Source organism: Grammomys surdaster, unplaced genomic scaffold (assembly GCF_004785775.1).
Source record: "Grammomys surdaster isolate TR1022 unplaced genomic scaffold, NIH_TR_1.0 125284, whole genome shotgun sequence".
Classification (NCBI taxonomy): Eukaryota; Metazoa; Chordata; class Mammalia; order Rodentia; family Muridae; genus Grammomys; species Grammomys surdaster.
Window position 1 is genome coordinate 918,844 of NW_021620163.1, and position 12,300 is coordinate 931,143.

At 33.6% G+C, this 12,300-nt stretch overlaps 1 protein-coding gene and 1 pseudogene across 1 annotated transcript; both read left to right on the plus strand.

The window, feature by feature from the left end:
* Window positions 1–542: 542 nt before the first annotated feature.
* On the plus strand, window positions 543–1,499 carry LOC114637385 (olfactory receptor 5D18-like). Its single transcript, XM_028785613.1, has one exon. The coding sequence runs from the start codon at window positions 543–545 to the stop codon at window positions 1,497–1,499; it is 957 nt and encodes a 318-aa protein (XP_028641446.1).
* A 10,631-nt stretch (window positions 1,500–12,130) lies between these two features.
* The window catches only part of LOC114637457, a 923-nt pseudogene continuing 753 nt past the window's right edge, over window positions 12,131–12,300 (plus strand).

The following is a 12,300-nucleotide window of genomic DNA, read 5'->3' on the forward strand; positions in this document are numbered from 1 at the left end:
AGTAACAGAAAAAAGTGATTAGCATTCATCTAATTTTAAGCTATACTAAGTAATAAAGAATAAAGTGACACAAGATATAAATAACACAAAATGTTAAGACTATGGACTATGTAAAGATATGACAGAAATATAATTCATAAATTTCCAGTTTGTAATACTGAATTCCAATTTAAGATAATCAGTGGTTATACAAACATAAGTCCTATCATTTTGGAACTTATAGAATTATATTAAGAAATTTAACTAATTTATAATAAGTATAATACAATCTTATTATTGTATAATCAGGAATAAAAAAGAGAAGGATTTGCATTTTAATCCAATGTATTTTAAGAAGAAACTACAATATAGGAATTTTATTAGTTTGTGCCATAATCCTTCTTAAAAATTGCCTGTAGTCTATCTAAAGAATCAAGTTCACAGATGATATGTACTTTACTTTTTCTACAGACTTCATAGGCAAAAAAGTGTTTCCTAATTAACCTATTTCTATTATTTTTTCTCATTTTCAGGGCTAATCTTCATACTCTTACAGGCACATAATGTTGCTGTCTGGAAGAAACAATAGTGGGATGATATTCACCCTCTTGGGCTTCTCAGATTACCCTGAACTGAAAGTCCCTCTCTTCTTGGTGTTTCTCATCATCTACCAAGTCACTGTGGTGGGGAATATTGGCATGATCCTCATGATCAGAATTAATCCCAAACTGCACACCCCCATGTACTTCTTCCTCAGCCACCTCTCCTTTGTGGATTTCTGCTATTCTTCTATCATTGCTCCAAAGATGCTGGTCAACCTTATTTCAAAAGACAAAACCATTTCATTTATAGAATGCATAGTACAGTATTTTTTATTTTGTGTCTTTGTAGTAACTGAAGCTTTTCTATTAGTGGTTATGGCCTATGACCGATTTGTGGCTATCTGTAACCCTCTGCTCTATACAGTAGTCATGTCTCAGAAACTCTGTGTCACACTGGTGGTAGGATCCTATGCATGGGGGCTCACATGTTCCTTGACACTGACGTGTTCTACTATACAATTATCTTTTCATAGTGTCAATAGAATTGATCACTTCTTCTGTGAATTCTCTTCACTACTAGCTCTTTCTTCCTCTGATACTCGCATCAGCCAATTACTGCTCTTTGTTTTTGCCACATTTAATGCTGTCAGCACATTACTCCTTATCCTCCTGTCTTACCTGTTCATTGTTGTCACTGTCCTTAAGATGCATTCAGCCAGTGGGCGTCGCAAGGCTTTCTCCACCTGTGCATCCCACCTGGCAGCCATCACTATCTTCCATGGTACCATTTTATTTCTTTTTTGTGTGCCCAACTCTAAGAATTCCAGGCTCACAGTCAAAGTGGGCTCTGTGTTTTACACAGTGGTGATCCCTATGCTTAACCCCCTAATCTATAGCCTGAGAAATAAGGACGTCCAAGACACAATTGAAAAAATAATTACCATGAGCTCATGTGTTAAGAATGATAGACACAATTAAAATTGTCAGAAATTTTTATTCAAGTAATTTCTAATTGGCTATTATATTATTTTAAGGTCTTTCATAAATATATAAACTATCTCCAAGTATGATCTTAAACATACTTTTATAATTAGTAGAGTTAATACCATGCATGGATAAATTTTGGATTTAGTTTAGAAAAACAAAACTTAGTTCTTTTTAGCTTCTCTAAAGAACAATGAGTTCTTTTATTTTAGCATTTTTCCCAAATTTGGTCACATATTTTAAAATACAGCATTCAATTTACTTGTTCTTATAATTGTCTTCTGAAAATACTTGTATAATCAAAAAATATTCTATCTTCTATTCTTATCAAATATTCAAGACACAAAAACATGTTTTGAAACATTAGGAGGTTTTCATTCTCACATAAAATAGAGATTATTGTAATATGAGATCTAGTGATTGCCTTCAAAAATGCAGACACCCAATAGTTTGGCAGGGATGAATCTGACTACTGAATGATACAGAAAATAACTTCTGTAAAGATTTGAAAGAAAAGAATATCGTAATTGATTAAAGGATGATAGGAGGAATTTTTCAGAAAATATATATAATTATAAATTTCTTTTAAAGTTAATATATACATTTTGTATAAAACTACCACTGAAAAATGGATTTTACTCAAGAGAATATATATATATGAATACTGATATTATACCAGTGATCCTAAAAATATTTTGAGACCAAGTATGATCTTATTGATGTGTAATTACAAATATATATATACATGTGCTTGGCTATAATAGTCACTTAACTAATGTAGACTTATTATATTTTAATGAATATCAAGTAAGGCAGTGAGAGACTCTATGATGGATTCAACCAAAATTTGAAACTTGTATATTGGATTAAAAGAAAATCTGACATCCCCATTCACATCTTCTGTAGTCCTGTCTACCTTTTATTTGATACTGATATTGATGCAAGACACAGAAAACAGGAATCAAAAGGTACCTCCTCCCAAAGGTTGTACAAGCAACAATGATTGCTTGGGAGACAGGACTTCCAGACTGGCCAATTCATGACCACTTCAATTCATGTAGATATCACAAATTCCATCTTTCATGGTACTATTTTATTCCTCTTTTGTGTTCATGACCCTAGGAATTTTAGGTTTATAGTCAAAGTAGAGTTTGTTTTAGATCACGGTGGTGATCACCTATCTGAATCCCTTTTATCTGGAGATATTCCAATGATGCCCTTTCCTGAGCAAAGCTTTTCAGTGACATGGCTGGATTCCAGTTTATTCCTTAACCATGGTCCTCTAAGTAATATCAATAAATTCAGTAAGCTTGACTTGAATGAGGTTATTATTTTTGTCTGCTGTTAGTGCCTTCTCTTAGATGAATATGTGCTTACTCTCCTTTCATAGAAGAAAAACAAAACAGTTTAGTTTTATTATGATGCTTGCTTGGGGAAAGATGATTACATTTTATAAAAAAATAAAAATCTATCCTGCTATACTTTTGCTAATAATTCAATGAACATTCAAAGAGATGAGTTTCACAGTGTCATTTGTATACTAATATATAATTTCTATGTTCTTACAAATATAATAGTTCTATGTTCTTATTTTCTATGAGGATATTTGGATAATCAGAATATGTTTGTGGCCAGCATGCTTTCCATAGTTAATTCACTCCAAGCATGAGATATCAACATCTTATCTCACCTCTCAACAATGAAATTAATAATCCAGAAACTCACAAATGTAATAGAAAAGAAGAATAATAAACAAACAATAATCTAATCAGAACAGAAAATAATAAATAGTGGAAATAGAAAACATTACTTAGTATTCTTAACTGCCAAACTTCAACTAACATTTTTTTAAAATTGAAAACAGTTTCTTCTCTTGTATAATACATTCTGAACACAGTTTCCTCTCCTTCTATTGCTCCCAGCTTTCCTCCATATCTCGTCAGATACTCAATAAACTCTATCCTACAACAGATCTACTTGCACATGCATGTTTATTGATACACTGCTTGGAACAACAAGAATAAGAATCCACTAACAGATGAGTACATATCTGTCACATGGAACATATAGAGAGTAAAATTTCATTCACTGTAAAAAATATAATTATATTCTTTGTAAGAAGGTGAATAAAACTGAATTTTATACTAATATGTCTGAAATACAAATATTAGATGTTTTTTCTCATATGTAAGTTCTGGATACAAATATTTATATTTTGAATATATATTTGTTTATTTTCCATGAATGAAGGGGTAATATGATACAATAAAACAATCTTAAGTAGGCAGAACCAGAATCAAATGAAGATAATAGAATACATACTATGTAAAAGTGGAAGAAGAATTATTACAGAGAAGAAGGGTAACAAAGTATCTAGACCATTGTATACAAAATAAGGTTAATTGAATTATATCAGTAAATAAAACATATCATGAATAAATAACATAACTAAATCTATATCTTTGTATGATAACTACACACACTAATAATAAAACATAAACATAGCCTATGATATTTCCTCAATCAAAGAAGAGACACCAAGAAGACATGAGAGTAAATTTAGTGTACATTATGGAGAAAATTCAAGAGTTATAAAAGAAGGAAAGAAAAAAAAGAAGGAAAGAAGATTAAATTGCCAATATATATGAATACACAAGTTCACTCTGGAATATAGTTAACAATGAATCAAAATTGGTTCATTACTTGTAACACATTTATACATATCTAAGAGATTAGTAATACTTTCAGTCTTAGAGAGTTAAAAGTGAACAAGTCATGATGGAGAGTATTTTGGAAGACTCCTTCTGGGGGGTGCCATTCCCCCTCTTTTGTTTTTAAAGCCAATTTTTCAGAACTCTTGTAAAGTCAGGACAAAAGTGCCAGCAGCCGCTCCTTTCACACTCAGAGAGTCATGAAATATTTAAAGAAATACAAATCTATATTAATAATCTCTTTTATCAAAGGACTCTTATAAAACAGCCAACAACTAATCAGACTATATAATATATCGATTAATAATAGCTTCTACTTTTTGTAAAACTACTCCTCTTTTGTCAATTAAATGTTGAGGTAAATTAGGATCTATATCTCTTTTGAGAATATTAATAGAGACTTAAATTCTTTTGTGGAGAGCTTAAAATAAGATCTTAGCCAACCAACATCTCCTAGAAACTTTTGAAAATAATTTGAAATAAGTAAACTACATTTTTTTTGTTTTTGTTTTTTTGCCAGACCCTTTACCTGTTTTTCTTTTTTGATATTTTACATATTTACCTTTCAATGTTATCTCCTCTCCAATTCTCCCCCAAAACACCTTATCCCATACCCCCTCCTTCTATTTTTATGAAGGTGTGCTCCAAACATCCTAACAGTCCCATCTTTCTGCTCTTGAATTCCCCAATACTAGAGAATCCAAACTTTCAGGGACCATGGCCTTCTACTTCCACTGATCTCTGACAAGGGAACCCTCAATTACTTATACAGGTGGAGACATGAGTCCCTCCCTTTGTGCTCTCAGGCTGTAGGTTTAGACCTTGGGAGCTTTGATTGAATCTTTTGGTACTTCTTCTAAAAAGGACCATGGCACCCACACTTTGGTCTTCCTTCTTCTTGAATTTCATGTGGTCTATGCATTGTATCTTAGGTATTGTGAGCTTTTGGGCTAATATCCACTTATCAGTGAGTGCATACCATGGGTGTTCTTTTGAGATTGTGTCGCCTCACTCAGTATACTTTCCAGCTCCATCCATTTGCCTAAGATTTTCATGAACTCATTGTTTTTAATAGCTGAGTAGTACTCCATTGTGTATATGTACCACATTTTTTGCATCCATTCTTCTGTTGAAGGATGTCTGGGTTCTTTCCAACTTCTGGCTATTATAAATAAGGCTGCTATGAACATAGTGGAGCATGTGTCTCTGTTGGATGTTGAAAGATCTTTTGGGTGTATGCCCAGGAGCGGTATAGCTGGGTCCTCAGGTAACACTATGTTCAATTTTCTGAGGTACCGCCAGACTGCTTCCCATCCCAGCTTACAATCCCACCAACAATGGAGGAGTGTTCCTCTTTCTTCCCATCCTCCCCAGCATCTGCTGTCACCTGTGTTCTTGATCTTAGCCATTCTGAATGGTGTGAGGTGGAATCTCAGGGTTGTTTTCATTTGCATTTCTCTGATGACTAAAGGTGCTGAACACTTTTTTAGGTACTTCTCAACCATTCGAGCTTCCACAGTTGAGAATTCTTTGTTTGGCTCTGTGCTCCACTTTTTAATAGGGTTCTTTGATTGTCTAGAATCTAATTTCTTCAGTTCTTTGTAGATATTAGCCTCTATCAGACGTATGGTTGGTGAAGATCCCAATCTGTTGGTTGCCGCTTTGTCATATTGACAGTGTCTTTTGCTTTACAGAAGCTTTGCAGTTTTATGAGGTCCCATTTGTCAATTCTTGATCTTAGAGCATAAGCCATTGGTGTTCTGTTCAGGAACTTTTCTCCTGTGCCCATATTTTCGAGGATTTCCCCAATTTCTCTTCTATTAGTTTCAGTGTAGCTGGTTTAATGTGGAGGTCCTTGATCCACTTGGAATTGAGCTTTAGGTAAGGATCAATTTGCATTCTTCTACATGCTGACCTCCAGTTGGATCAGCACCATTTGTTGTAAATGTTGTCTTTTTTCCACTGGATGGTTTTAGCTCCTTTGTCAAAGATCAAGTGACCATAGGTATGGGGGTTCATTTCTGGGTCTTCTATTTTATTCCATTGATCCTCCTGCCTGTCTCTGTTCCATTATCATGCAATTTTTATCACTATTGCTTTGTAGTACAGCATGAAATCAGGTTTGGCCTGCCTTCGCAAGATTAGAATTGCCACAGCCCTTCTATAATTAAAGAAGGGAGGAGATGTCAGGGGCAGCACTGCCTATACACCTAAGGCCTAAAATCAGCCATAGGCCTAAAATCAGCAATAGGGCTGTCATACACGTATGCTAACACAAAGTCTTGGGTCCCTGTGGAAAAACATTGAAACAGATGGCTATAAGCAACTAATAAACAGGCAGCTTTTGTGGCAATTTACCAGCCTTAGACCTTGTAAATAGGTAGCCTTGGTGGATAGTACCAACTTAAATAAGGACAAGTGAATGATAGGCAGAATCATAGTGACCTGTCCCCTGAACCTTCACTAAGCCTATACCCTGTTTGGAAAGATACTTGTACTCCCCTGAACACTCATGCTCTGGTGTCATCCCCTTCCCAATGTTCTGCCTTTGTGATAAACCCCTGTGTGAATAAGTAAAAATTACAATTTCATTTAAAAATAAATTTAAAAATAAAAGAGATTAGTAATGCAGATATCAGAAAGAGATTTGTAAAATAGGTCAGAAATATTTAATTCTCATTATTCATTAAATCTACATATGTTTTAAAACAACACTATCAAAAAAGAAAACCCATAATAAAAATGTAACAAAGTTGTACATTTATAGTGAGCTTATGCCAGAAGCCAGGACCCTGGCCCTTACCCTCACCCCCTACCTTTCCCCACCTGCACAATGTCCCCTGCAGCTTGGCAACCGCAAGATCCTGCTTGGCAGCTGCAGATAGATTCAAGGCAGTGTACCATATCTTCTGAGGAAAGCAGGGAGACCATAGCTCAAAGCAGTGTACCATATCTTCTGGAGAATAACAGGTAGACTATAATTCAAGGCAGTGTACGGTGTAGACCATGAAATGTTTCAAGGCACAGGCCAAGAAGATTCTGTACTTTTCCACCACCTGGCCCCTCTTACCCCCTCCTCTTGTAAAATATACTATAAAAGGGCGCTTTGCGTTCAAATAGATGGCTCTTGACAAGCAATTGCTTCCTTGAGTCCGTTCTTCTCTCTTGCCCGTTCTTTTACAGGTTGCAGTGCTCCTCGTCCCCACGAATAACTAGGACCTGCAGGTCGGGTCAAGCTTATTATATCAATGGCTATAAAAGAAATTCCAAGCATTTTTAAAAGAATAAGCCAAGTCCTAAAATATTTCTCCTTCAGATCTAAGATGAGTTGAAGACTCACCAAAATCATTATGTACAACATCTGCTAGGAAGTTGTACACCATAACTTCCAGGACTACTATCTATAGTATCGATAGTATATGCTCTGCAATTTTACTGTTGCGAGACTCTGCCTTTCTAGAGGTATACATGGTGTGATAATATTTCTCGTGTCAACTAAAAATAAATTGGAGGATGCTTTATGCCCATCAACTACATTGTATCTGAATTTAGCATATAATTTGACAAACTAAGCTATACATAATTTACCATTATTTTATATAAAACGAATATACAATTTGAATTATTTTGAGGAAAAACAAAAAACTCAAGTATCATGACAAAAACACAAGGAGTCCTCAAGGTTGAGACTTTGAGAAAAATACATCAAGATACAATGTACAAAACTACACTTTGATAGTTTCTTCAGAATTAAAACTCTCATATTAATTTTAGGGAACTATATATAAATTACTTAGAATTGGAACATTGAGTAGAATTACACTAATAGAGTTTTTGAACATGTTGGTGCATCTGAAAACACACAGACTGCTTTGAGCACACATATTTGAAGTCAACCTTTTATGGTTGTGGAAAGAACAGATGTGGGAAGAGATATGAGGTATGCAGTGCCATGGTCTTCCTCAATATACATGGTGTCTATTCTCCCAAATCTTTAGAAGCTATCATCTGTCTCTGTCCATTGTCATAGAGATTTACCAACAAACTGCTTCTTTTAGCCTAGGTTAAGAATAAATGCTGACTTCATTCAGTTTGATAAAGTTGTACCATGACAATTACTATTTTTAGTTGATTAATGGGGTATAAGAAGGACTCACTATATTCACTATAACTTCACTCTGATTTGGGGGGAAACTATGGTGATTTGACTCTTTATTGTGTCTGTGGTGCACAATTGAAATAAAACAAACATGTCTTATAAGATCTCATCACATATTATACAGAGGTAATGCTTAATTGTAGCATATATTGTTGATCAAGAAACTACAATTAAATTAGGTTACATTAAGATACAATGAATCACAGTGATGAATATTCCCATTTTGTTTCTCATTGTACTAATAATTGACTCTCAAGAGGGAGTACTTTCTTGCTGTCACATTGATATCCCACCGAGACTGGTGCTTGTTTTCGGAAATTTAGGATTATAAGCTTTAGGGATACACACTGACACATAAAGTCTGTGGTATTTTGTATAGTGACATCTTTAGGAACAGAGGGAGGCATGTAATGTTTGTTTCATTGGTAAGTTGGTTGGATATGATTAACTACATTGTTTTTGGTGGAATATACTGAAATAATATTTTCTGAGATTTCAAATTTTGAATTATTTTCTCTATGAGATAATATGATTGCACTCATAAAGAAGAGTTTGTAAATGAAACGACTGAACCACAAGCCATTGCTTTTTTGTGTTTATGCCTTGCTTCTAGAGTAGACATTACTACATAAAATCTCAGGAGAACGCAAATAGGATAGTATGTTCTCTTCTTGGTAATGGATAATCCTAGCAGAAAGTGTTATCATTTAATCTGCAAAAAGTAATTGGTTAGTTACTGGTCTGAGAGGAAAACCTGAAAGTCAGATCTGAACAAAAGTTTGCTATTTAAATAAGAAAATTAATAAGGAACAAATTTTTATCATATGCTCTGTAAATATACAGATAATAAACATTTGGATAAGTATGTCATAAATGGATTTATAGATAGAAGTTGATAGAAAGATATACAGTGAAAGTGAATGGAGCTAATTTTGATAGAGAAAGCATTATGAGCTATTTTTAAGAACATGATAACATTTACAATATGAAGTTACTTGAACTTACAAACTAAACAATTTCATCATTAGAATATTTATTTATTTATTGTATCAGTATATACATCAACAATGTTAATAAAATTGGTAACAATTTTGAATTAGTAGAGATGGAATGTGGACTGAGTGGTTCAGTGAATCTTGGATTATATTATACAAAAGACAGACCGTTGTATGTCTAGTAATATTTTAAGGAGAGAAAGATTATTTTCATTTGCTTAATATTACATATAATACATATAAGTTAATATCATTTACTTTAGTTGTAATATTAGTACATCACCTCACCTTTCCCTTTTTCATTCAACACTTTCCATTTCCTCAACTCTTGCTCAAATCAATGGACAAGGTAATTAGCTAGGCTTCTAGTACCAAACATGATTTCTCTCCTGTTTGACAGGTCTTAAGTTCAATTACGTATCTGTTTGTAACTACCAAAACTTGAGTAGCACTATTACACCTGTAGGATATCTTGCCATTCTTGCCAATGATGTTCATAGTCACCAAAGCTGGATAGGACTGTTTCTGCTCATTTCCCTGCCAGCTGGCACAGTATCTTCTGATAAGAGACTTGCTCAGTAATGATTATTGTCAATGATTATTGCCACTTTATTTGCAACAGCTAGAAAATGTGAACAAAGGAAGTGACCTTGGATTGTCATGAATATCCTCCTGTATCACATTCATTGCTAAGAAAAAAAAAAGGCCGTGCATGGAAGCAACGTGCAAGACAGTTTTCTTCATTAATCATGTTACTGGTCATGCATTTTCTTTTTTCTTACATTCTTTATTTCACCTTTTTTCTTTTCCTTTTTTAAAGTTTACTCATTATTCTCTTTCTGGTTCACTCTCCAACAATCAAAATTATGTTTTCTTTTTAATTCAGTGAGACTGATAACTCATTTTCTTGTACATTTAAAGAATGAACATTTTCAGATCAAAACAGTAACATTTGTTGAGAATTATACATATTAATGAATCCAGCCTCAAGTTTTGAAATCAGTTGATAAACTGAGAAAAGCTTCTATGTGATCTTTTCTACATTCTTTTCCCCACAAATATGTGCTTGGTACCACAGCATAGTGCCTTTTGTGATCTAAATTTCTAGATTATTTCAACTTTCTTCACAACTATCATCTGGAAACTTCCTTTAGAATCTTGTTATGTTATAAATTCTTTCAAATCATAATATAAATAAAATTATTTTTGTTTAAAGATAAAAGCAAAGGACATTGTTTATGTGTATAATATTTGCCTTATATCCATCAAGTTTTTAACTGCTATTTACCTTCTCTCATATTTTGTCCATTAAATTATACAAGTTTAGAAAACTAAGTGCTATATATTTTCATATCTATTCCAAAAATTTTTTAATAACCCTCATTTTTCCACTTGATTTATAAATTTTTACACTTTTAAATATTAACAATTATCAATATCCAATTATTGCAATGATATTTTTCCTCTATCTTTGATTAGTTTTCCCAAGAAATTCAAAGCAACATATTTATTTTTAAACAGATTTTTATTAAAATTTTGAAGAGCCATGTATACATTGGAAGATAATACTCAAGAGTATTTATTCTCTGACCCATGGCTGAAATTAAATTCAAAATAAATTGAATCTGTGTGTAAATATAATGTATTTTTTCCTGAATTAATTGTCATCTCAGAGGTTTATTGCTGAACAAGCTCACCTTTTCTTTTTTAAAATTTATTCCAAATTTATTTTTACTCCCTCAATGTGTGTTAGTAGAGGTCAATCTCTCTCTCTCTCTCTCTCTCTCTCTCTCTCTCTTTCTCTCTCTCTCTCTCTCCCTCTCTCCCTCCCTCCAGCCCTCCCTCCCCCCTCATTCTCTCTTTCTCTCTCTTTCTTTTTTTTATGCTCTTAAGTAACCTCCTTTTGTAGCTTACTCTCTTGAGAGTTCCACATATCTTATTTCTGACTCATTATGTCAACTTATCCTGATTCTTCACTTTTTCTACCCCTCAATTAGACATCAATTTCAAACAAAGGTGCTTGTAGAATTAAGCATCCCTGCATTGTTTGAAATTAAATTTGTGTACTAAAGGAATATCTGTATTTCACACTGAGGGGTTAAAGGTGTGTGGGCTGTCTGCATTCAAGCTGGAGCATACATATCTTGAAGGTCTTTGAAAATGATACCTTGCAGAACAACCATGTGGTTTGATTAAAATTCCTATGTGTCAGTGTAATTACTTAAAAAAGGTAAATGATAATATATAAATTAACCATATTTCCATGTTATACCGCATGAAAGGAGCAAATAATTCATGACAGCAGTTATGTAAGTTACAGCAGTTATGTAAGTCTCAATGGAGATCACCTTCAAACTTATAAGTCATTTGCAGGAGGCCTAATATTTACAATATCAACAACTGAGAAATCAGGGTAGATAGATTTCTAATTTTAGAGATCAGTGAAGTAACCAAATGAAAAATACTTAATGCTGCTTCTGTGTGACTTAAGCCCATATTTGCAATTCTGAAAAAATCAATTGAAACAATTAAGAACAATGCACAGATTTTAATTCTGGTTTCATTTCTGAGTTTAAACGTGGGTTTTCATCACCTCTATTATCAAGGTTTTAGTCAATGCTAAATTTCACATGGACATTCTCTTATATCTTTATAGATATTTACAACACAATTGCATCTTAAGAGAGTTAAAACTACATTTTACATTATAAAATAAAGAAGAATGTAGTTATCTTCCCAAGTATCACTTAAATGTGGCAGATGGATGAGGAAAACTGCAGCACTGTGGCACAGTTCGTCCTCCTGGGATTTTCAGATGTCCCTGAGCTGAGTGGTTTTCTCTCCTTGCTCTTTCTTCTCATTTATGGAGTCACTGCCTTGGCAAACCTGGGAATGACTGCACTGATTCAGGTCAGCTCTCAACTTCACAC